This window comes from Suncus etruscus, chromosome 6, assembly GCF_024139225.1.
Source record: "Suncus etruscus isolate mSunEtr1 chromosome 6, mSunEtr1.pri.cur, whole genome shotgun sequence".
Lineage (NCBI taxonomy): Eukaryota > Metazoa > Chordata > Mammalia > Eulipotyphla > Soricidae > Suncus > Suncus etruscus.
Window position 1 is genome coordinate 72,406,888 of NC_064853.1, and position 27,048 is coordinate 72,433,935.

Here is a 27,048-nt window from a genome sequence, read left to right on the forward strand (position 1 = left end):
CAAACTGGTTACAGGATATGGAGAAGCAGACTACAGCCACCCAGAATCAGCCCCAAATGAATGTATATTGTATGTCACTTCAACCTAATAAAATAAAATTCAGCAAGCAAAACAAAGTATTCTTGAGAACCTTAAAAAACAATTTTCACGGGGCCGGGCGGTGGCGCTAAAGGTAAAGTGCCTGCCTTGCCTGCGCTAACCTTGGACGGACCGCGGTTCGATCCCCCGGTGTCCCATATGGTCCCCCAAGCCAGGAGCAACTTCTGAGCACATAGCCAGGAGTAACCCCTGAGCGTTACCGGGTGTGGCCCAAAAACCAAAAAAAAAAAAAAACAATTTTCACATTCATCAATCAAGCTGTGAGTAGGAGGAACATCAAGTAGGTTAGGAGCTTGTGATGTGGCCAGTTTATGTGGTACTAGACAGGTGCAGAGGCTGCTGAGCCCGAGATGGGTTATTTCTCCATACGAAGGGAAGATTCTGCTTTCGGTTCTGGGTTAGGCACTGTGATATCAGCTGAAGGCAAGTCTGACCTGAAATGCAAGAAACCTCTTGACTTCTCTTTCTAATCCCTTACCATACTCTATAGCCAGGTGTCCATGATGTGTGTGTCCCTTCCCCCATGAAAGGAAGTAACCATTCTTCACCACCCCCATTTCATTCTTTACACTTGATACAGTAGTTTACATAGGAACATAAAGTATTCCTACATAGAGTAAGTTGGTATATTATTATGGGTATGAGGTGCTGAGTCCTCATCACTGAGTGACCACATATATAGGGATGAATATCATCAATTGGTTGTTCCTTTTTTTCTCAAGCAAAAAATAGAATTCCAGTAGAAGGGGATGGGCAGAAGGAGAAGTGTTATTCCTAAACATTATTCTTTTTTTTGTTATTAATTTTTTTATTTTTAATTATGAGAACAAGGATGCAAAGAAAGAGGACAAGGTAAAGTTACAGTGGAAGGACAATCACCCATAACATAATTCTCAGAAGTCCCTTTGCTGATATCTTAACTTTGAAATTTCAGCCAAAGAACATTAAGATAAATAAGACAGAATCCATGTACAATTACTTTGTCCCTCAAGTCCCCAGATTGTAACACATTATAATATTTCTTAACAGCACACAAGGCAATCTAAAGCCATAAAACATACGTAACTCCTTAAACATTACAGGCATAGTATTTTTTTACATTTCCATATACATGCATATTAGCTTAAGTTAACCTCAAATTTTAAGTGGATTCTTTTTAAGGATTAGAGTCAAAGGAGCACAGTAAAAATGGTGTTAGAGTGGCAATTGTTGTTTGCATAGGCCCACCAAAATATGAGGGACATGGAAAAAAACATTATTCTTAACAATTGTCCTCAAACTCTTTTAATACTTGCTTCTAAAATTCTGGGTTATGACCTGCTATGGGGGGGTCACATAACAAAATGGGGGAGTGGAGAGTAAAAATCTTTAGAACTTGTAAAATAATTTATAAATTATTTCTTGTGAGTAACTGTGTGGTATATACCACACGTGTTCAGGTGTTACTCTAGGCTCTGAAGTCAAGGGACATTCCTAGCAATGCTCAAAGAACCATATGAGATACTCAGAAATGAACCCGAGTCCAGCTACCTACCATGTGTTCCAACCCCTGTATCTTGACTCTTGATCTTGGTGATGGTATTGGTATAACAGCATTACATATATAAAATAATATTAGTAGTACAATTGTAAACCATGGTGCCTCAATTTTTTTAAAGTTCATTTGGGAGAAAATAGAAAAATATTATTTTCTCTGTTGAAAAGCTATAAGAAAACCATGTGAAAATGTTTTTAAGGACTGTGAAAAATTGTAAGTGCTGCCTGTGTGTGTCTGTCTCCTGTCCTGTCACGTGAAACTCTTGGGAGTGGGCCGAAAAGTGGCTCTAGAAAATTCGTTCTCCCAGAAGCTCATTCTAGGGTGGGAACACCAAGGAACTGATTCATAATGTGAAAACCAGCTATAAGCAGTACTTTGCAGAAGCCAGGTCCCCTGTTTGGGATGTCAGGCTGGGAAAATCTATGAAACTACGCCTGCCCAGTGGGGCCCAACTGTGAAAAATTGTGAGTGCTGCCTGTGTGTGTCTGTCTCCTGTCCTGTCACGTGAAACTCTTGGGAGTGGGCCAAAAAGAGGCTCCAGAAAACTCGCTCTCCCAGAAGCTCATTCTAGGGCAGGAACGCCAAGGAACTGCTTCATAATGTGAAAACCGACTATAAGCAGTACTTTGCAGAAGCCAGGTCCCCTGTTTGTGACGTCAGGCTGGGAAAATCTATGAAACTATGCCTGCCCAGTGGGGCCCGACTGTGAAAAATTGTGAGTTCTGCCTCTGCTTCGCTACGTGGCCGGGCACTCTTTCTAAGAAAAGAACACCATTGCAACAAGAAGAAAAAAAAAATCACACTAAGACCTGTGCTGGATCACTGAAGCCCAACATTTCTCTCCGGACTGTCTTATCTGCTGTGTGCTAAGGCCTAAGATTTAATCCGGTGAGAGGCTTCATCCATGGAGGACTCCCCTCCCTTGGAGGCAAGTCGACCCACCCAGGAAGGGTGGAGCCAGAGGAGTGTGGCTGTGTACATCATTTAGCCAATGAATACCACCACAACACATAGAAAAAATCCAAAATACAAGTGTGACAATAGGGAAACAACACAGGCCAGCATCAGACATAGAGAATGAAGATGACAATTCTGATGACCAGATAATGACCAAACAACTAATCAACCTCTCAGATAAGGACTTTAGACCAGCAATATGGAAAACTCAAAAAAACATGGATCGAGTTGAACAGAACACTAAAAAGAACCAAAAAAATATGAAGACAGAAATCACAAAACTCCAAACTGAAATAACATGTCAAATAACAGGCCTGAAAAACTCAGTAAACAAAGTGAATGACAAAATGAATAAGCTCTGGGACAGGGTAACAGAAGTTGAGAATAGAATTGGTGCTGTGGAAGATGAGAAATATAACAATTCCATACAGCAGGAGAGATTGTAAAAAACTTAAAGCAAATGAACAGATAATGGAAAAATTAGTCAAAGAATGGGAACAGATGAAAATAGAAGTCTATGATATGCTCAGCAGAAGCAAATTAAGAATCATTGGAGTTCCAGAGACCCAGGAAGAAAATTTTTAGAAGAATGGTCAAGAACATCATTAAAGAGATACTTCCAGAGCTAAAGAATATATGCGATCAAATCCTGCATGCTCAAAGAGTACCAACCACAAGAGACCCCAGAAAAAATACCCCAAGACACATCCTAGTCACAATGACAAATCCCACAGATAGAGACAGAATTCTGAAAACAGAAAGATCAAAAAGAAAAATTACATTCAAGGGAGCATCCTTGAGATTTACAGCAGACCTGTCACCAGAAACACTCAAGGCCAGAAAGCAGTGGTGGGATATTGTGACAAGACTGAATGAAATGAATGCTTCACCTAGAATTCTGTACCGAGCAAAACTCACTTTCTGGTTTGATGGAACAATACATGGTTTCACAGACAAAAAACAGCTCAGAAACTTTACAGACTCAAAACCAGTCTTAAGAGAAAAATTGAAAGACCTAATTTAAGACAAGACTAACCAAAAGACACACCAAATTTCGATATAAAGATGGCATTACATCCCAGGACAATTCTTTCTCTCAAACTCAATGGACTAAATGCACCAGTTAAGAGACACAGAGTGGCTAAATGGATCAAAAAACTCAATCCAACCTTCTGCTGCCTACAAGAAACGCACCTTAATAGTCAGAACAAACATAGACTCAAAATAAAAGGCTGGAGAAAAATTATCCAAGCAAACAACACCCATAAAAAAGCTGGAGTGGCCATACTAATATCAGATAATGCAAAATTTATACTCAGGAAGATTGTAAGGGACAAAGATGGACATTTTATATTAATCAAGGGGTATGTAGAGCAGGAAGAAATAACTCTCCTAAACATATATGCACTGAATGAGGGGCCAGCAAAATATTTAATACAACTGTTGACAAATCTGAAAAATAATATTAATAACAACACAATAATTGTGGGGGGACCTCAACATGGCTTTGTCAACACTGGATAGGTCAACCAGACTGAAACCCAACAAGAATATACTAGACCTGAGGAGAGAAATGGAAGAAAGAGGCCTAGTGGATATATATAGGACACTCTATCCTCATTCTTCTCCAATACACATTCTTCTCCAATGTACATGGGAGATTCTCCAGGATAGACTACATGCTGGCACATAAAACATACCTCCATAAGATCAAGAGGATAGATATATTGCAGGCTACCTTCGCTGGCCACAAGGCTCTGAAATTATTTGTAAATTCCAAAGGGACACAGAAGAAAAACTTTAACACCTGGAAGTTAAACAGCCTCATACTGAATAACCAGTGGGTCCGAGATGAAATCAAGGAGGAAATCAAAAGGTTCCTGGAAACAAATGATAATAAAGACACAAACTATCAGAACTTATGGGACACAGCAAAAGCAGTACTGAGAGGAAAATTTATAGCTTTGCAAGCACACATCAGGAAGCAAGAAGGGGCTTACCTGAGTAGCTTAATGACGCAGCTCACAGAACTAGAAAGTGCGCAACAAAAAGACCCAAAAATAGTGAGACAGAAGGAAATAACAAAGCTGAGAGCAGAAATCAACGAAGTGGAAACCCGAAAAACAATCCAAAAGATCAACGAAAGCAGAAGTTGGTTCTTTGAAAAAATAAACAAGATTGATAGACCACTGGCAAACCTAACAAAGAAAGAGAGAGAGAGAAACTTGATAACTCGTATTAGGAATGAAAAAGGAGAGATCACTACTGATATGACAGAGATTCAAGGGGTAATCAGAAACTACTTTGAGAAACTCTGTGCCACTAAAAATGAGAACCTGGTAGAAATGGATAAATTCTTGGACTCTTATAATCTTTCACGGTTGAAGGAAGAGGATGTAGCATATCTAAACACCCCCATCACTATTGATGAAATTAAAACGGTAATCAAATGTCTGCCAAAAAACAAAAGCCCAGGCCCAGATGGGTTCACTAATGAATTCTTTCAAACTTTCCAAGAGGAACTATTACCAATCCTGGCAAGACTCTTTCATGAAATTGAACAAACGAAAACTCTTCCAAATAGCTTTTATGAAGCCAACATCACCTTGATACCTAAACCAGACAGAGATGCTACGAAAAAAGAAAATTATAGACCAATATCGCTGATGTATGCAGATGCAAAGATCCTCAACAAAATCCTGGCATATAGGATTCAGTGCCTCATTAAGAAGATCATCCACTACGATCATGTAGGTTTCATCCCAGGAATGCAAAAATGGTTTAACATCTGTAAATCTATCAACATAATACACAACATCAACAACAAGAAAAATAAAAATCACATGATCATATCAATAAACACAGAGAAAGCATAAACACCCATTCTTGATCAAAACTCGCAGCAAGATGGGAATGGAAGGAACCTTTCTCAATATAGTGAAGGCCATCTACCACAAGCCAGAGGCAAATATTATCCTCAATGGAGAAAAACTGAAAGTCTTTCCTCTGAATTCTGGCACACGATAAGGCTGTCCTCTCTCACCACTCCTATTCAACATAGCACTGGAAGTACTCGCTATAGCGATTAGGCAAGAAAAAGATATCAAGGAAATCCAGATAGGAAAGGAAGAAGTCAAGTTCTTGCTGTTTGCAGATGACATGATACTCTACCTAGAAAACCCTAAAGTCTCTATGAAAAAGCTTCCAGAAACAATAGACTCATATAGTAAGGTGGCAGGCTACAAAATTAACACACAAAAATCAATGGTCTTTCTATACACCAATAGTAATAAGGAAGAAATGAACATTAAGAAAACAACCCCATTCACAATAGTGCCACACAAACTCAAATATCTTGGAATCAACTTGACTAAAAATGTGAAAGACCTATACGAAGAAAACTATAAAACTCTGCTCCAAGAAATAAGAGAGGACACGCGGAAATGGAAGCACATACCCTGCTCATGGATTGGCAGGATTAACATCATCAAAATGGCAATACTCCCCCAAAGCATTGTACATATTTAATGAGATCCCTCTAAAGATACCCATGACATTCTTCAAAGAAGTGGATCAGGCACTTTTGAAATTCGTTTGGAACAATAAACACCCTAGAATAGCTAAAGCAATCATTGGGGAAAAGAATATGGGAGGAATTACTTTACCCAATTTTAAACTTTACTACAAAGCAATAGTTATCAAAACAGCATGGTATTGGAATAAAGACAGACCCTCAGATCAGTGGAATAGGCTTGAATACTCAGAGAATGTTCCTCAGATGTACAATCACGTAATTTTTGATAAAGGAGCAAGAAATCCTAAATGGAGCAAAGAAAGCCTCTTCAACAAGTGGTGTTGGCACCACTGGCTAGCCACTTGCAAAAAATTGAACTTAGACCTCCAGCTAACATCGTGTACAAAGGTTAAATCCAAATAGATGAAAGACCTCAATATCAGACCCAAAACCATAAGATACATAGAACAACACATAGGTAAAACACTCCAGGACATTGAGACTAAAGGCATCTTCAAAGAAGAAACTGCACTCTCCAAGCAAGTGAAAGCAGAGATTAACAGATGGGAATATATTAAACTGAGAAGCTTCTGCACCTCAAAAAGAAAGATACAAGAGCCCCCCACTGAGAGGGAGAAACTATTCACCCAATACCCATCAGACAAGGGGCTAATCTCCAAAATATACAAGGCACTGACAGAAATTTACAAGAAAAAAAAACATCTAATCCCATCAAAAAATGGGGAGAAGAAATGGACAGACACTTTGACAAAGAAGAAATACAAATGGCCAAAAGACACATGAAAAATGCTCCACATCACTAGTCATCAGGGAGATGCAAATCAAAACAATGATGAGGTACCACCTCACACCCCAGAGATTGGCACACATCACAAAGAATGAGAACAAGCAGTGCTGGCAGGGATGTGGAGAGAAAGGAACTCTTATCCACTGCTGATGGGAATGCCATCTAGTTCAACCTTTATGGAAAGCAATATGGAGATTCCTCCAAAAACTAAAAATCGAGCTCCCATACGACCCAGCTATACCACTTCTAGGAATATACCCTAGGAACACAAAAATACAATACAACAATCCCTTCATTACACTTATATTCATTGCAGCACTATTTACCATAGCAAGGCTCTGGAAACAACCAAGATGCCCTTCAACAGATGAATGGCTAAAGAAACTGTGGTACATATACACAATGGAATATTATACAGCCATCAGGAGAGAAGAAGTCATGAAATTTTCCTATACATGGATGTACATGGAATCTATTATGCTGAGTGAAATAAGTCAGAGAGAGAGAGAGAGAGAGAGAGAGAGAGACAGAATGGTCTCACTCATCTATGGGTTTTAAGAAAAATGAAAGACATTCTTGCAATAATAACTTTCAGACACCAAAGAGAAAAGAGCTGGAAGTTACAGCTCACCTCATGAAGCTCACCACAAACAGAGATGAGTTTAGTTAGAGAAATAACTACGTTTTGAACTATCCTAATAAATAGAATGTACAAGGGAAATAGAAAGCCTGTCTAGAGTACAGGCGGGGGTTGGGTGGGGAAGAGGGAGATATGGGACACTGGTGATGGGAATGTTGCACTGGTGTTCTTTACATGACTGAAACCCAAACACAATCATGTATGTAATAAAGTTGTTTAAATAAAAAATATATAAAAAAAGAAAAAAGAAAATGTTTTTAAGCATACTCCTTTCATCATGAATGAGGAAAAAGAGAGACAGCTCATGGTCCCATCTCTTCTTGACTAAAATATAAATATTAATATATGGGTAATTATGGGTACCATAATGTGTGGTTTCCAACATCCTCAGGAAAAAAATAACCATTACTTTCTTTTCACATTCTTACATTACAAAACAACAAAAAACGGTCACTTAGTGAGAAGGCACTTTCTGATTTGTTGTTTAGAAGAAAACCTTCCCTCAATAGATGTGCTGGAGGCAGCCAGCTGAGAACATAAGAATAATCCTCATCCAATCATCTCATGAGCTAAACAGCCTTCCATCATTGTATTTTCCTGAACTTTTCATCCATGGATGGCTCCATGATCACTTCTGGTCCCAACCTGACTCTTGACTGAGAATATCACCTAAGTTCCCTTTCCACTGCACCAGTTGACTTCAAACATAATCTCAGACTTGGGAGTACCAGCTGTTTTGAAAAGTTAACTAAATATCAATTGAATTACACTGCTAGGCTATGTAAATATTGTGCTTTTCATATAGTTACAGAGAAGATATTTTTAGATGACAGATGTTTCTTCTGATTAGCCAAGTCATAGTTCTAGAAGCTTATCTCCCAAGAGAAAGTAAAAGAGAGGATCTATGTCAGTCCCATGCGGCTCCGGTACACTCTGAATTCCTTTTTGCTGCCCAAATATCTCTGTGACTGCAAGCAAGTAGTTCAAGAGCCCATGTCTCCTGAGCAACTGAGTTATCAAATGCATAAGAGACCCAACCTCATCCCGGACTACTGTTCTGCTACTGCTACATTCATTCACCTGGCACACCACCAACTTAAGTTGATTCTCAACAAACTGAGCACTGGCAAAGGTAACTAGTGAGACAGAGCTCTGAGTTGCTCGAGAATAGCCTCTGAGATTTCAGGGATGGCTTGAAATCTGTCCTCCCGCCCCACCTCAAAAAAAAAAAAAAAGAGGGGTGGCCAGACCTATAGCAGAGCAGGTATAGCATTTGCCTTGCATGCAGCTGACCCAGGTTTTATACCCAGAATCCCATATGATACCTCCAAGCCTGCCAAGAGTAATTTCTGAGTGCAGAGCTAGGAGTACTGAGCACTGCTGGGCATGGCCCTCCTAAAAGAAAGTCAGTCCCTTCTCAAAGAAACTTTTCTTTTTTTTTTTCTTTTTTGTGGTTTTTGGGTCACACCCGGCAGTGCTCAGGGGTTATTCCTGGCTCCATGCTCAGAAATTGCTCCTGGCAGGCACGGGAGACCATATGGGACGCCGGGATTCGAACCGATGACCTTCTGCATGAAAGGCAAACGCCTTACCTCCATGCTATCTCTCCGGCCCAAAGAAACTTTTCTAATCACACAATTCTTGTCATACTTCCCTTCAGGCAGTAGTCAATTTTTTATTTAATAATATATTTTTATTTTAATCATAGTGGCTTACATATCATTGACAATAATATTTTAGGTACATATTAACATAAAACCACCTTGTTCAGTAATCTAAGAGTGTTCTCGCAGTTTCAACATCCACATTCCATAAGAGTCTTGCATACATGCTCGAGCACCTAGGCAAGCAGGGTATTCCAGTGTGCTGTGGCAAGTACAAGAAAGTGAAACCAAGAAAGTCAAAACAGTGTTCCACACGCCCAGACACATGTCCTCCTCCCCCTTGTCCTTCTCTTCTTCTTCTTCCTCCTCCTCCTTTCTGTTCTCTCCATTTTAGCTCTTTTTTCTTTCTCTCTCTCTCCCTGTGTCTCTCTCTGTCCTCCTTTCTTTTGCTCTTTCTTTCTCTCCCACTCTATACCTTTCTTTCTTCTCACCACTTCTGCCCCTCAATGGATCAAATCACTAAACCACAACCCCTGCCATCATTGTGTCTCAGTGTTGAGCAAAGAAACACTCACAGGAGAGCAAGACATGTTTACTAAATATTACCATGCTTAATTATATGACTTTATAGCACAGAGTTCCTTGCCTTAGCAATTCTCACAGATAAGAGAGATGCAAGTGTACTGAAAGGTGTAAAAGATGAGACACATAGAAAGTAAAAAGTTATTTTCCCAAGATGTTTGCCAAGCAACCAATGCCCTTATGTCCAGTATATTTTCTAAAAAATGTCCCCCACTGGGTCGAAGAGATAGCATGGAGGTAAAGCAGTTGCTTTGCATGCAGAAGGACGGTGGTTCAAATCCTGGCATCCCTTATAGTTCCCTGAGCCTGCGAGCAGCGATTTCTGAGCATAGAGTCAGGAGTAACCCCTGAGCGCTGCCAAGTGTGATCCCCCCCCTCCCAAGAAAAAGTCCCTCACTTCAGCACCAGATCCCACAGTTATATGTTGGACAAATTTCTCTCTCCACGTTGACAGAATTATTGAACTGGTGAGTGTGGATTTCATTATTCCTTAAATAAAATGAGAAAAGGGGGAATTTCTTGTACCTTTATCAGAAAAGTGATAAAAATTCTTCATCAACATATATTTATCTTCCATGTATATGTATGCGTTTGATTTGTGATCATACCCAGCAGTGCTCGGGGATAACTCCTGATAGGAATTATGTATCATGCTGGGGTTCAAACTTAGGTCAGTCACATGAATACTAGCAACCTACCTGCTGTATTTCTCCAAACTTTTTTTGCTTGTTTTTGTTTGGGGATCTCACCATGCAATGCTCAAGGGTTCCCTCTGGCTCTGCACTCAGGAATCATTTCAAGTAAGTTTTGAGGGGCCACATAGAATGCAGCAGATCGAACCCAGCTTGGCAACATGCAAGCCAAACTCCCTACTCACTGTAATATTTCTCCAGTTCCATCTTTCTTTGGTGTTTTAAGCAAATAAATGGTCTTTCTCTGACGATGGATAAACTCAGGGTTCTTATTGTGGAATAAATCCAACAAAGTGCCTCATTTTCTCTTGTCCCACTGTCTACCAATTAGAGTCATGCCCAAATCTAGAGTTCTCTGGCACTTCCTGCTTCAGACATAAGGCTCCCTCTTAAATGTCAGGTGACCTTGGAGGCCAAGAGCAGAGGGGTCCATTTCCTAGTAGCATTTTCCTAACATCCTTTATCCTGGCTGGTGCTAACCTAGTGCTACACTACACCTGGTGGTCTCTTTTGTACATTGGACAAAGGGGAGTCCAGGAGGACATGAAAAGTCAGAAGGTCATGGGCACAGGCCTCCTTCAGCCCCACTCAGGTTTTTAGGATAATTAAGAATTGACAGGGCAGCTCATGCAATGAGGGCATATAAATATCACCTTCAGTGTGAAGGGGATCATTGTATCCTTCACTTAAAAAATAACCTACTGAGGGCCCGGAGAGATAGCACAGTGGCATTTGCCTTGCAAACAGCCGACCCAGGACCAAAGGTGGTTGGTTCGAATCCCGGTGTCCCATATGGTCCCCCGTGCCTGCCAGGAGCTATTTCTGAGCAGACAGCCAGGAGTAACTCCTGAGCACTGCCGGGTGTGACCCAAAAACCAAAAAAAAAAAATAATAATAATAATAACCTACTGAAACTTTTCCTAAAAAAAAATATAGGTAAGAGGTTAGGAAATAGCTTCAGAATCAGTGGTACTGTCCTTGTATGCATAAATGCATGTATGGTCCAAGCCCTGCTGGATGAGGCCCTGATTGGCCCTGATTACACCCACACAGAGCCATTACCTGGAATAGGCAAAAAAAAAAAAAAAAAAAAGACAGAAGAACCAGGGGGATGAAGTTAACAAGTGAATCTGAAATATTTTGTAAAGAAGACCTAGAAGTCTGGTGAGATTTAGATGGTTGTTCCAGGAGAGACAAGAATCATGTGGCTACCAATTTTAGGTCCTCTTCACCATCATCTCCAGATCTGTCTAGGGCACGGCTGACACATACCCAATGTATATTACCTGTCTGAGTTTGCTCAAACTACTGTCAAAAACAACAACAACCACAACCATGGGCTGTGGATCTTAAACAGCACATATTTATTTCTTCAGTTCTGGAAACTGCAATTCTGATATCATATGCCCAGCATGGTCAGATTTTGGGGAAGAGTCCTCTTTCTGGCATGTGTATGACACCTTCTGTCTCCCCCCATCCATCCCACCTCTACCCTACATCCCTTGTGGAGAGACAGAATCTATGCATTTGGGTGGGAAGAGGCTGGATCATTCTATTCATATCATCTTGCAAGGAAAAAGGAACTTTACAGATTTAAGTCAGCTTACCAACTCATTATCAGTAAGATAGGGAGAATATCACCCAAGCTTGCCAATGGGCTGAAGAACCTAGAGTCAGCATTCAGATTGATTCTATCTATGCTTTCTCTCTCTCTCTCTCTCTTTTTGTTTTGTTTTGGTTTTGGTTTTTGGGTCGCACCCAGCAGCACTTAGGGGTTACTCCCTGCTCTATGCTCAAAAATCGCTCCTGGCAGGGGGACCAATATGAGATGCCGGGATTCGAACCTTCTGCATGCAAGGTAAATACCTCTTCGGCCCCCTATCTATGCTTTCTTAATCTGAGGTGCCTGTGCGTTAATGTGGAAGGAAAAGGGGATATATATAATAGTTAAAAATAGTCCAATAAAGCATAGGGAAGAACATTTTAAGCTATTGTAGTTTAAGCTATTGTGCAGCACCCCTACCCCAAAGAAATAAGTTATGTACTTTGAGCCATAAAAAGGAGATACTGAAATAAGTAAAAAAAAAAAAAATCCAAGCATATGCCTATCTAGGAAGATCATTTTAGTTCTTCTTCTATTATGGGACTAATGAGACCCAGCCAGAGATTACACTTAAACTAGAATATTCTGAATAAGGAAAATAATAGAAATTGCAACATTGTTTCCAAAAGGAAACTAATAAACAATTTATCAAATAAGGGAAAATACTTATTCTTGTTCCAATGCAGTGAAAAATAAAAGATTCCAAAAGTCTTCTTATATAGGAAGAGACATTTTCACAGCTTTATTAAAAGAAACTTCTTGGTCTTGGTTCTCTCTTTTTTATAATAATCTATTTATTTAAGCTCCACGGTTACAAACATGTTCATAGTTGGGTTTCAGTCATAAAATGTGCATATACCCCTTCACCAGTGCAACTTTCTCACCACTAATGTCCCCCATTTCTCTCCTCCCCCACCTCCTGCCTGTCTTCAAGACAGGCATTCATTCTATTTCTCTCACTATCATTTCATGGGAATTGTTAGTTTAGTTATTTCTCTAATTAATCTCACCACTCTTAGTGGTCAGCTTCTTATAATGGACTAGTCCTCTGTACTATTGTCTCTGGGTATTATTACCACACTGTCTTTTATTTTTCTTAATTCCCACAGATGAGTGAGACTATTCTGTGTCTATCTCTCTTTCTCTGATTTATTTCACTCATCATAATAGTCTTCATGTCCATCCATGCATAGGCAAATTTCATGATATATTTTTCCTAACAGCTGTATAGTATTCTATTGTGTAGATGTACCACAGTTTCTTTAGCCACTCATCTGTTGTCAGGCATTTGTTTCTAGATTTTGGCTATTGCAAATAGAGTTGCAATGAACATAGCTGTGCAGAATAGTGCCTGAGGCAAGACTTCATCTTAGTTCCTTTCAGCTACTGTATCGTAGGTTCATTTTTTAATTTTTTAATATAAATCTTCATTTAAGCATCATGATTACAAGCATGTTTATAGTTGGGTTTTAGTTATAAACAGAACACCCCCCATCCTCAGTGCAGCATTCCCACCACCAATGCACCCCTCCCTTCCCTGTCTGTATTCATGACAGGCATTCTACTTCTCTCATTCTTTAACATTGTCATGTTAGTTGTTAGTGTAGCTATTTCCTAACAGAGTTCACCACTCTTTGTGTTGAGCTTCAAATTGTGAGCAGGTCCTTCCAGCCCTTCCAGTCCTTAACTCTGTTGTCACTAGGCCTTATTACAGTAATGTCTTTAATTTTTCGTAAACCATATAGATGAGTGAGATTATTCTGTGTCTATCTCTCTCCCTCTGACTTATTTCACTCAGCATAATAGATGTCATGCACATACATGTATAGAAAATTTTTATCTCTCCTGATGGCTACATAATATTCCATTGTGTATATGTACCACGGTTTCTTTAGCCATTCCTCTGTTGAAGGGCATCTTGGTTGTTTCCAGAGTCTGGCTATTGTAAATAGTGCTGCAATGAATATAGGTGTTAAGAAGGGATTTTTGTATTGTATTTTTGTATTTGTAGGGTATATCCCTAGGAGTGTTATAGCTGGATCATCTAGGAATTCAATTTCCAGTTTTTTGAGGAATCTTCATATTGCTTTCCATAAAGGCTGGACTAGACGGCATTACCACCTGCAGTGAATGAGAGTTACTTTCTCTCCACATCCCCGCCAGCACTGAATGCTCTTGTTCTTTGTGATGTGTGTAGTCTCTGTGGTGTGAGATGGTACCTCATTGTAGTTTTGATATATATCTCCCTGATAGTTAGTGACATGGAGCATTTTTTTATGTGTCTTTTGGTCATTTGTATTTCTTCTTTGAGGAAGTGTCTCATAGATTCATTTTAATGACTCTTACTGCACTCAGAAAATCGAAAATTAGCTAAGTATGTTATTAATTTAGAACAGTTCATCAGACAATTCATGAAGATGGAAATACTGTTCGATCTCACTGAAATAGAGAATTTACCTCATCAAAATTTAACCTAGTCTCTCTGTTTTACTAAAAACCTGAAAAACTAGATTCCCTTCAGATCAACTAACAACCAAAATGGAAGGGACAATATCAATTTATCTTCTACACCCTCACTACTGTAGAAGTTAACTGAATTTCTAATTGACTTTATTTCTCCAGGATGAAACAATTTATATCATCCAAGCTTTGACAGTGAGCCAAGGGAGGACTTGGAACTTGCCTTTAAAAAAAAAAAACCCAACACTAAAAGCTAAGTTACATGTCTGTTAGCTTTAGTGGGTCTTTATAGGTAGGTGGCCAGTAAAAGCAGAAACTTAAAATTTATTTTGAGGGCCCAGAGAGATAGCACAGCGGCATTTGCCTTGCAAGCAGCTGATCCAGGACCAAAGGTGGTTGGTTCAAATCCTGGTGTCCCATATGGTCCCCCGTGCCAGCCAGGAGCTATTTCTGAGCAGACAGCCAGGAGTAACCCCTGAGCATGGCCGGGTGTGGCCCCAAAACAAAAACAAAACAAAAAAATTATTTTGAAACATATTTACAATTATGAAAGGAAGGCAGCCAAAACACCACTGTAATCATTGTCTTGTTAAAATAGCTTTGCCATTCCCTGATCAGAGAAAAAGCCTTTAAATTCTAAATTACATTCTCTCTTTTAGACTCAGAATACATTGGAACTCCAATAAGTTATTAATATTTTAAATTGGTATTCTATTTTGCAGTAATAATGCAAAGAAATTGCAGAAGATATAAACAACACATTTAAAGGGAAAAATAAATAGAAAAATAGAAAAGAAAATACAGAAGATGAACCTTCATCCACTGAGTCCTTAGATTCAAAAGGATAAAAATCTCTAGAAGGAAATATGGGAGGCCTTGGCCATGTACAGTGAAGAAAACTGGAATCTAAACCAATCCAAAAGGCATTTGAGATACAAGACCCAACTCAGGATCTTTAATCTGCAAAATCATTGAGACACTGAATTCTAGACCCTACAGCATGGCTGGATCTCTTAGACAGACTACATATCTGGAAGAAAGGTCATGCGAAGAATATCAAAGGGAAATTACCAACAGATTTCAAGCTCACCCAGTTGACAACCACCCCAGTAATAAATTTTGGGGAGCTGGCATTTTAAGAAAGTGACATATCAACTAACTTGGCAGAGGAAAGAGCAAGCATTTGCTCTATTCTGCACCTGGAATGTAAACTTTCTTTTTTTTTTTTACTGTAGATATCCCTATCCTTAGGAAATGGCCCACGCCTCCCTGTCTAGAATGTGTTCTTTGTTTTCCATTCTGGAGAAGTCCATTTCATGCTTGAGCATGTATCTCTCTTATTTCTATGTCTAAATTTTAAAAAATTAATAAAAGAGGGAGATAAGTCTGAATTAGATAAGCTTAGTTTAATCATTCAGCTCCTTTCAAGTAAACCAGAAAGGGCTAGAGAGATATGCAAAAGACTGAGCACATCCTTTGCATGGGAATGACCAGCACTGCATGGTCTCCCAGCAACCTTGGAGGACCACAGGATCTTTCAAGGAATGGATTTGGAAGAACTCTTTTCTGAAAATACTTCCCAAATACCTACCCAGCATATCCTAACACACAAGATCAGCTTGGCAAGAGGTACATGGGACAGGCAGGCAAAGTGTCACAGCAGCACTCAAAGGCAATAGTCAAAGAACATTCATTGTTTGCCTGTAGATTAAGAACAAGAGTACTACCTGTATCACCTATAAAATTGTCCTCAGTCAGCAATCCATTGGCCCAAAGCATTTGGAGGATGGTAACTGTGTACCCTCACACTATCTTTTTCTGACAGGGAGGCTCAGAGAAGCCTCTGCAGGGTCATCCAAACCAGGAAGAGGATGAAGAGATAAGCACATGTGCTGAAAGAAGGGTAGAGTTTTCAATCCCTATTAGAGTGATCCTTGTTCTAAATAGAAAGCAACAGATTTCAAATATTGCTTTCTTGAGCTTATAATAAACTGCAGGAAAATATGTCCAGCTATCTACATCTGTGAAAGCCAAGACCACAATCAAGGCAGTTCGTCTAGAAGACCCCTACATCCCAAATTTCCTTGTGACTATTTGTGTTATTTTCTTCTCACCCATTTCTCACTGTGCCTGTCCTCTCTTGACAACTACTGATATATATTCTGTAAAGTAGTTTGCATTTTCTAGTATGTTACATAAATAGAATATATGGTCTATACTTGGTTTTCTCTGGCCCTAATCTACACCATAGATAGACATTCTTTCCTATTACTGCTTGAACAGCAATAATTTAATCCTTTTATTATTGAGTAGTAATCTGGGGTACAACATACTAAAATTTGTCCATTAGCCTATCAGTGGAAATTATATTTATTTAAAGTTGGGAACTCTCAAAAATAGTGTTGCCTGATGACTTAGCAACAGCAACAACCTGCTTGCAGGTCACGGCTCTCTGCATTGCCCGCTAGTGGTGAGGTGAAACTAGAGGACTCTCAATATCATCCTGACTTTAATGAAGAAGATGCACAGAAACCAGAATCTTTAACTACAGAAACTTTACACCAACAACAGCGAACCTTTGAAAAAATTTTACCAAGACCACAACTCAGGGGTTGGACAACCTAGTATGCCCGGAGCCCAGAGTCGGTCTTATGCTTGAAAATTTTAGGAGTAAGGTCTCCTCATATTTAAACCAAGGCTTTTCCCTTCCATTTCCCCCATATTTTGCTGGGCTTATGCAAACAACAATCGCCACCCACACCATTTTTACTGTATTTTTTAACTCTCACATTTAAAAGAGAGAGAGAACTTACTAAACTTTCTGATAGTGCTTTAATGAGTTCAATGGTGAGTCAGTAATTTTCAAAAATATACTTGCCACTGAACATTTTCTTTCCTTTCTCTTCCAACTCGTTAGTTTTTCTTTCAATTTTCTATTTTTTTAATCATGTTGCTTTTGGTCTTCCTGAAACAATTGTATTATGATTAGTTATGTCAACTAAGTAATACATTTTCTTCAATAAATAAAAAAAGATAAAAAAAAAGAATAGTGTTGCCTGGAATTTAATTACAAATTTTTCTGCCTGTACAAATGTTGATATTCCTCCTGGGAAAATGCCTACAAAATTTGGTAGCCAATTCATTTGCTATGCATCTTTTTGAGCAACATCACATTCATGACATTTTCTTTTCATTTCATATTATTGGTAACATGTGTATGTAACAACAAGATAAAGGTACACACTGATCACATAGACGAGGGCCCCACGCTCACCCATAAGGAAGTCACATCAGGATTCAATCAGCTTCACTTCTGCCAGCATGAAAGGGCTCCCAAGAGGGGAAAGCTCCCAGGATGAGCTTTTATTTTTGTAAAATGTGTATTGCAAAAGCTCCTGGAATGGCATAAATCACCCACAATAGAGCTATTTGCCTCCAGAAGAAATATAGTTCAGATCAGTATCAATAAACAGTGCATGAAAAAGAGCAGAGGTTCTCCAAGGAAGCAACTCTCAGCATCACCTAAGAACTTGCAGAAATGCATTCTTCCAGTTCAGACCTCTTGAGTTAAATTTTTGTCTGGGGCCCAATAACCTGTACTTCTACCAGGTTTTCATATGATCTCTAGCATGCTAAATTTTAAGAACCAGTAGCCCAAGGGCCAGGGGGGATAGTAGAGCAGGAAAGGTACTAGCCTTGCATATGGCTGACTCCAGTTCAATTTCTAGTACTACATCTAGGTCTCAGAGCACTGCCAAGCACAGTCAGGAATAATCCCTGAGTACTGTTGGATGGAGTCGCAAAATAAGCCAATCTTGAAACAAAAAACCAGTGCCTAGAACATCTTTAAAGCCTTTCAATACCCTATGATTAAATCAGAAATTATGCTACTAAGCCAGAGCCCTCTACTGCCTGGTTAACACACACACACACACACACACACACACACACACACACACACACGCACGCACGCACGCACGCACGCACGCACGCACGTACACACACCGTATGTGAAATCCATCCTTTTAGAATTCTGCAAGCCCTATAAATTCTTGCTGAAAAACAAGTTATCAGCTGGAATACAAACTAGCACAATACCGATGTTCACTTCTTCTCCTAAAGCACTGAATTAAAAAAACATTTTTTTCAAAATTCCGATCATTAACTTATAGAAATTCAGCAGTCAAAATCTTTTCTCTAGAGAAGGAGTTTTATAGCACAGCAGGTAGGGTATTTGCCTTGCACTCAACCTATATGGTCCTCAAGCCCAACCAGTGGTTAATTATTGAGTGCAGAGTTCGGAGTAATCACTGAGAATTTCTGGGTGTAGCTTTAAAACAAAACAAAACAACAAAAACAAAAACAAATTCTTTCTCTATATGTGACTTTTAATGTCATACATTACACAAAATTGAATCAAAAAGAAAAAGACAAAGATTTGAGGTGTTACATTCCAACATTCTTTACTGCTCTAGAACCTTCCCTAAAAATTTATGTATCAGCAGAAAAATTAATCAAACTAGAATAGGAAGGATTTGAGTAAAAATATTGGATACTTTATGCTCTAATCTTCAGTTTAAGCATGGTTTCTACTCAATGTTATAATTGGAAAGAAGTTCTGATTACTTCCTTGGTATTTTTTCATGCTTAAACTTTAGCCCAGTCTTTGAAAACCCTTTCCAGTTTCTGGCCAAGCAGAACTTTACCGCTCACTTTGAATTTGCCGGTAAGGAAAGCTTTCTGAGGGTTGATTTTGCCCAAAACCAATTCCATAAACACAGGTTCTGGAATTGTGAAGAATGTGTCAGCAGGGACCCTGGCAGATCCTGGATACATGTCTCCAGACCCATTTTTCAAATCAATAGTCCATTGGAAAATAATCTTCCCATTCTTAGTGATGTCCATCTGAAAAATGGCATTGACTTTCTTTACAAATTTGGCCCCCACTTCTTTGATGTGATGGCTAATTTCCTGGAAGACCTGGAAACTCTGGAATTCTGACAGCTCTAAGGAGTTTGGCATGGCAGGTTCATGGGCTAAATCCAACTCCTTGTACTGACTAGCCGGAAGTGCCTCTCCTGCTTTCATCTTGGGTTGATGGCCAATTTTCTTCCACATCTTACTGTGCTGGTCTGCTTGACCTTGCCATCCGGTCTGTAAGTAACTGTGGTCAGATTGCTACCTAGAGGTCAAATTGTGACATCAAAGCTAATAACGTGGAAGGAAATGAGGCTGGTGTGTAGACTGCAGTCTTATTGGCCGAGTCAATGCTAAAATATGACATGGAGAGAGGACTCAAACAATTGTGAGGCAGATATACACCACTAATTACCGCAAACCAATCAGGGCTTTGGGTCCCATAAGCCCAGAAAGGACTTCTATATAAATATCCTCATTCTTTACTTCATTTTGGGAATACGATAGGTTGGTTCGATTGTTCTTTGTTGATGTGAGTTCTGTCTTTCTTTTTTTTTTTTTTTTTTGGTTTTTGGGCCACACCCGGCTTTGCTCAGGGGTTACTCCTGGCTGTCTGCTCAGAAATAGCTCCTGGCAGGCACGGGGGACCATATGGGACACCGGGATTCGAACCAATCACCTTTGGTCCTGGATCGGCTGCTTGCAAGGCAAACGCTATCTCTCCGGGCCCCAGAGTTCTGTCTTTCTAATGCAGATATCTTCCTGAAGCAACTCTAACAGAGTTAGATACCTTCAAAATTGAGTGAGTATTAAGGCACTGTTCAAGGTGCTATGTTTGGTTTATCTGAATTTTACTAGTAATGGGGGAGGGGAGAGTAAGACAACTGATTGGAGGAAGAATCAACACCAGATTTGCAAAAGAAAGCCTCCAACTGTATGGTAGGAGGCAGAGGGATATTTCTAAGATCAGTAGATGTTGTCGACTTCCTATAATATTACATATCTAGCCCTTGTTTTGAACTAAATATGTTCTAGGCATTTTGTATGTAGTAACACATGCAATTCGCATTACACCTCTCCTAAGTAGGTATTTTTATCCTTAATTTATTCATGACAGATGAGAAAAACTAACAAATTAACCAAGAAAATGTATTTCCACAATGTCACATGGCTAGGCAGGTTTAAACAGAAATATAACTCTAGAATCCACTTTTAGAATAAAATAAATATTATTTTCTTTTTAGGTTGTGATTTGGGTATAAGAATACCATAGACATGACCTTGGGCCCATTTCAAGATGTCACATCAGGCCCATTATGGATGCTTTGATCATGAATATTTGATTAGGGTAGTGCTCTCAAGGTTTTTCCACTGAAGTAATTGTCTTTCCCTTAGTAACAAATAAATATCTTACTAAGGGAGATATCCTGAGACTTTAAAAGTATTCTGTTTTATATAATTATTCAGCACGCTATTCTTGGCACCCATTTGTGGATGTTACATATCTTAATAGTCAATCTCTGATTCCACAATAACCTTCAATTAAATAATTGGGACTCTGCTAATCTGTGCCTTTATTTCCATTTCTATACTTGCTCAACTGTTTTCATCTCATTTTATTTTTGATGAAGTTCTTTTAATCTTGGGTCATACTCCATTATAATTATTTTTGTTTTGCTCAAATTTTGCCTGATTTGGCTATTGAAAGTTCCATATAAATCCTAGTACAAATGGTGGACATGCATGTGGAAAGATGCTTAATAGTTTTAATCACTGGCAACCTGCAACCCATATCCATCTTGTTATTAATAAGCTTAAATTATTTTTCCCAGTGAAAAGGAATCTCTCAAAATCGGAAAATTTTATGGCTAGGACATTTTCAATATAAAGTCCTGACTTTTTTTTAATTTTATGTGCAAAAGATAGTATTGTAGTAATATCTAGAGACAATAGAGATATTAAGTAAATAAAATAAAATAATAATGTGGGACCTCTTCCCAACTTTAGTTGCCACTAATACCAATTGTTGGCAAAGGTATTGAACAACTCTTGTACATCTTTGGTATGAGAGCAAAATGCTGCTGGTACTGTGAGAGGTTTCTAGGCAGTGTCATATAAAGACAAGCTTATGCTCACCATATAACCCTTCAGTTCTACTCCTAGGTATTAATACTAGAGAAATGGAGACATCTAGCTCAGAAAGGTACATAATGAAAGTCCCTGGCAACATTAAGGCAAAAACACTGGAGACTGTACAATCTTTTCTATATTTATTAGTCTTGTGTTCATAAAGAAGAGTCTGTTAAACAAATTGTTGTATAAGCATAAAATGGAATACTATTTGGTAACAAAAAATCAAGTTGATTTGATTAAATAATATGACAAAAACTCACCTGTATTTTACTGAAAATGCCATATGCAAAGGCATCAAAACTATAGACTATTATATCCAATGCTACCATATAGTACTGAGATTATTTTTTTTATTCACATGACATTTTAAAAATGTCAAAACTGGGCCAGAGTGATAGCACAGCAGTAGGGCATTTACCTTGCATGTGGCCAACCCACAGGGGCCTGGGTTCGATCCCCAGTGTCCCATATGGTCCCACGAGCTGCCAGGAGTGATTTCTGAGCACAGAGCCAGAAATAATCCCTGAGCGCTGCTGGGTGTGACCCAAAAACAAATTTAAAAAAAATCAAAACTGTGGAACAAAAATATGACAGTGATTTGTAGGGGTCATGGGTGAAGAGTGAGTTTGTTTATAAAGAACAAAAACATGACATTTTGTGGTAGAAGTTTAAAGAGTTTATATGAATGCCATGTATGAGGTCAGGAGAGCAAAGAGAAAGCTGAGCAATGTTAATAGAATGCACAGCAGCAATACTAAATTATAGTAAAGTTCCAAACCAGGCACCAATACTAAATTATGGCAAAATTACATGGAATTTTCATGGCTTCATGCAAATCTCTCTCTTTATTTCAGTCAGGGGCAACATACAAGGTCAATTTTCAGTGACCATATCACAAACTATAGCTCATTTATGTTCTCCAGTGCTATGAAAGTTTTATAGCTTCCATGGCAACCCATTAAAATGGCCAAGTAGGGTTAAAACCTCAGATCCCAAGTATACCCCTGTGCTCGAGTGGGAGAAAATAGAAAAGGCAGAGAGTCTCAAACTATAAAAAGAGACAAGACAAAGATTATGTGTTCCTCTTGAGTTTGTAGGAATATATTTTTGCACTTTTTCTTTTTTTAAATAAACCAGTTGGTTTACTTCCAGTTGAGTACATTTTTCTTTACCTTCTTGAATACATGTTTGTTTGAACTATTGTGCTCTCCATACAATCCTCTGTCGGGAGACAACAGAATCAGGAACTAGAGAGCTGTACATGCAGCTATCCCATTAAGTATGATTTCTCATACTTTATCAGGGAAATAATGAAAGTTTTCTTGACTATAGTGGTGGATTTATGTTTCTATACATTTGTTAAAAAGTCGTGTGATTAAAGGGATTCATTTAAGTGTAAATTAAGCTTCAAGAAATATGACTTTAAGAATAAAGATGTGCAAGAAAATTTAAGAGCTATTGCTATGATCTCTTTCTAAAGCAGATGTCATAAGCCAACTCTAGAATACTGTTTTTATTTTTTTTTGGTTTTTTTTTGGGGGGGGCCACACCTGGTGGTGCTCAGGGGTTACTCCTGGCTGCTGTCTGCTCAGAAATAGCTCCTGGCAGGCACGGGGGACCATATGGGACACCAGGATTCGAACCAACCACCTTTGGTCCTGGATTGGCTGCTTGCAAGGCAAACGCCGCTGTGCTATCTCTCTGGGCCCTGTTTTTAATTTTTTTAATTCTTTTTTGTTGTTTTTTTGTTTTGTTTTGTCTTTGGGTCACACCCGACAGTGCTCAGGGGTTACTCCTGGCTCTGCGCTCAGAAATCGCTCCTGGCAGGCTCAGGGGACCATATGGGATGCCAGAATTTGAACTATCGACCTTCTGCATGCAAGACAAACGCTTTACCTCCATGCTATCTCTCCGGCCCCTAATTTTTTAATTCTTATATCAATATTAAGTTATACTATTATTTTATGGTATATAGATTGTGTTTTTGTTTTGGTTTGGTTTTGGGCTCACACCTGGTGGCGCTCAATAGTTACTTCTGGCTCACGCTCAGAAATCACCCCTGGTTGGGAACCATATGGGATGCCAAAATTCAAACTACTGACAGTCCTGGATCGGATGTGTGCAAAACAAATGCCCTATCATGGTGCTATCTCTCCGGCCCCTCTATGGTACATAGTTTTAGATTTTATTACTTCTTATATAACTCCTTATATATATATATATATAACTCCTTATATATATAACTTATATAACTTCATGGTAAAATTACTTCAAATTTTCAGTGCCATATCATATCATATGCTTATTTATCAAATCTTAAAAGTGGCTACCATTGTCGCAGGCTATTAACAAGGTACTATTGTTCCTCACATTATCTCACCTCTCCCTGTCCAAGCACCCAGGTATGGCCTTCTCACAGCAATAGCAGGAGGCAGAAACAGCCTTTCTTGAGGTCCACATGTACCATTAAATCATCACACTGTCTGTCCATAGAACTAGCAACAAAAACAGCTCTCAAAGCCAGACACAGTTGTCCACTCCCTCCAAAATTCATGTGCCAAAAATTTAACTCCACTTGTGCTGACAGTATTAGGAATTAGAGCCTTAAAGTATAACCTAGGATTATATGAGATGAAAACAAAGTCTCTCTGCTATGTAAGAATATAGAAGAAAAAAACCTCAGAAATATGTAGTCCAAAATAAAGCATTCACCAGAATCTGACATTGCTATATTTTGGTCCTTAAGTCTCCAGAACTGTGAGAAATAAGAATTGTTATGCATATCATATATTCATTATAGCAACACTATCTAAAACAGAACATTGGTACTGATATATGAGGGTTCTTCTATATAAATACATAAAAACTTATTTGGACAGAAACTGAAGAGTTTTGAGATTTATACTAGAAATAGTCTATATACCGTCATGAACATTTGAAGTTCAGAAAGAAGAGATCTGTAGAGAAAGTCTCAACCTTCTCAAAGAACAAATATCTAAAAAATCACAAACAGAATGTTCAGAAATATAGATTGTTGGATCCCCTCTGTGATGCTGTTCCAAAACAGCCTTGGAGATGGAACCTCATAGAGCAAATATTCTAGAGGGACTCTGTGGAGCAACCGTTTTGGGAATTCTCCTTGAGACAAAAAGCTTCAGAGACAACTCTCCAGAGATGGGAAGGACAGTACAAAGAGGTAGGATCCCATCCCCTCTATGATAAGTGATTCCTAATCAGGCTTGACTCCAGACCATCCCTCCTCCCTCAAAGAAAGCTCTGGTTATAGGAGCCAGTTAAATACCAATCAACACTATATTGCTCCTGAGGCATTCCTAAACCCTACCATTTTAGTTTGTTTCTATTTATTTTTTGTTTTGGGGTCACACCTGGTGATGCTCAGGGGTTGCTCCTGGCTATAGGCTCAGAAATTGTTCCTGGCTCAGGGACCATGTGGGACACAGGGGATCTATTCTTCCTGGGACAACCAGGTGCAAGGCAAACACCCTACTACTGTGCTATCGCTCAGGTCCTGCTCAACCTTAATATTTATGCTTATCTTCTCCCTGGTGCCACACTTTCCCTAGACTATATTTTTTCTATGTCCTGTTAGCCTACAGATATCCTAGTTTCTCTTTTTCTATCTAAGTATTGCTGGAATAAATTACTTTCTCTAGTCATCAGCCTGCGACATATTCTTTCTTGGCCATCGGCTGGGGGAGCATCCATCCTCAGTCCTGAATGCACCAACAGGACAGATTGACCCTTGCTAGCTGACAGGATTGGCACAATGAGTGACAAAGGTCATTCTGGAGTCCCCAAGACAAATGAGGAAAATACTGTGACAAGCTAGAAGAAGGTAGCTGGTGAGCTTGTAAAGGGATTAAGGCATCTGCATTGCATGCAATCAGCCCTAATTCAGTTATCAGCATTGCATGTAGCTTCTTGAGCTCAGATTATATGGTCTCCTGAACACATCATCAGGAAAGCCCTCTCAGCACAAAGCCAGAAATGTGCCCTGAACACTGCCAGCAGTAGCCCAACCACCACAACCATCATAACAACAACAAAAAAAATGGAAAGAAAGGCAATCCTGATTAATAGATACTCAAAAATTGAATTTTATTCATTGAGTACACTGTGGAAATAGTAGAGGGATGAAATTGGAAATTTAGCTTAGAGGCTCCTATACTTTTTTTCTAACCTACCAACCCCCCTTTCACAAAAGAATCATTGTTAACCCTTGAAAAACCTATCTTCTTTATGCAAATAAACAGAAAGCACCTCCAAATTGCACCCAAGGTTAGTGCCTGCCTTCTGAACCATCCCATTACTCATAGCGGTAAATTGCCCATTGATCTACTGGATGTAATTTCTGAGCAATATTAAAGATATTACTTGGCTCCTCTTAATTACTTACAGTAAAACAATGAGAAGAATTACTTAAAGAAAGTTAAGTAAAATGGAAGCATCATTTATAAGATTTGGAAAATTCTGTCTACTCTCAATCCACACTGAAAAATATGAAAACACTAAGAATGTGGCCAAGGGACTATGGAAGCGAGAACTAATATAAGTTTGCACAACCACAATATCTAAAAGAGAATAATAGAAGAGAGAAAAAGAGCGAGAAGAAAAATGTCTTGTCACTGAAGAAGTCAAAGAAAGGGTAAGGGGGGGCAGCAGGGAAACTAGGACTTGGTGGCTAGAAATGTGAAGGACTTTGTATCCTGTATGAGTGAAACTTAATCATGAATAACTTCACACTGTGTATCTCATGACGATCCAATTAATGAATCTATTTATTTAAAAGAATATTTTATGTATATTGGCTTGCACAACAGATTAGGTAAACCCTGCTCTAAATAAGTGGAAGAAAGGAAAGAAAAAGAGAGAGAGAGGAAGGAAGGAAGAAAGAAAGAAAGAAAGAATTAGAAAGAAAGAAAAGAAAGAAAGAAAGAAAGAAAGGAAGGAAGGAAGGAAGGAAGGAAGGAAGGAAGGAAGGAAGGAAGGAAGGAAGGAAGGAAGGAAGGAAGGAAGGAAGGAAGGAAGGAAGGAAGGAAGGAAGGAAGGAAGGAAGGAAGGAAGGAAGGAAGGAAGGAAGGGAGGAGGGAAGGAAGGAAAGGAAGGAGAGGAAGGAAGGAAGGAGAAGGAAGGAAGGAGGAAGGAAGGAAGGAAGGAGGAAGGAAGGAAGGAAGGAAGGAAGGAAGGAAGAAAGAAAGGAAGGAAGAAAGAAAGAAAGAAAGAAAGAAAGAAAAGAAAGAAAGAAAGAAAGAAAGAAAGAAAGAAAGAAAGAAAAGAAAGAAAGAAAGAAAGAAAGAAATAAATAATGAAAGAAAGAAAGAAAGAAATAAAGAAAGAAAGAAAGATAGAAAGAAAGAAAGAAAGAAAGAAAGAAAGAAAGAAAGAAAGAAAGAAAGAAAGAAAGAAACAAACAAACAAAGAAAGAAAGAAAGAAAGAAAGAAAGAAAGAAAGAAAGAAAGAAAGAAAGAAAGAAAGAAAAG

At 38.9% G+C, this 27,048-nt stretch overlaps 2 protein-coding genes across 3 annotated transcripts in view; one reads left to right on the plus strand and one right to left on the minus strand.

The window, feature by feature from the left end:
• SNX5 (sorting nexin 5) overlaps nt 1-27,048 on the plus strand; it is a 1,173,556-nt gene that overhangs the window by 473,530 nt on the left and 672,978 nt on the right. The window lies entirely within an intron of this gene.
• Nucleotides 19,144-19,614, minus strand: SCP2D1 (SCP2 sterol binding domain containing 1). Its single transcript, XM_049775590.1, has one exon. The coding sequence runs from the start codon at nt 19,612-19,614 to the stop codon at nt 19,144-19,146; it is 471 nt and encodes a 156-aa protein (XP_049631547.1).

Bases quoted from the DNA above. Each gene is read 5' to 3' on its own strand.
- SCP2D1 (XM_049775590.1), bottom strand. From the start codon at position 19,614: ATGTGGAAGAAAATTGGCCATCAACCCAAGATGAAAGCAGGAGAGGCA.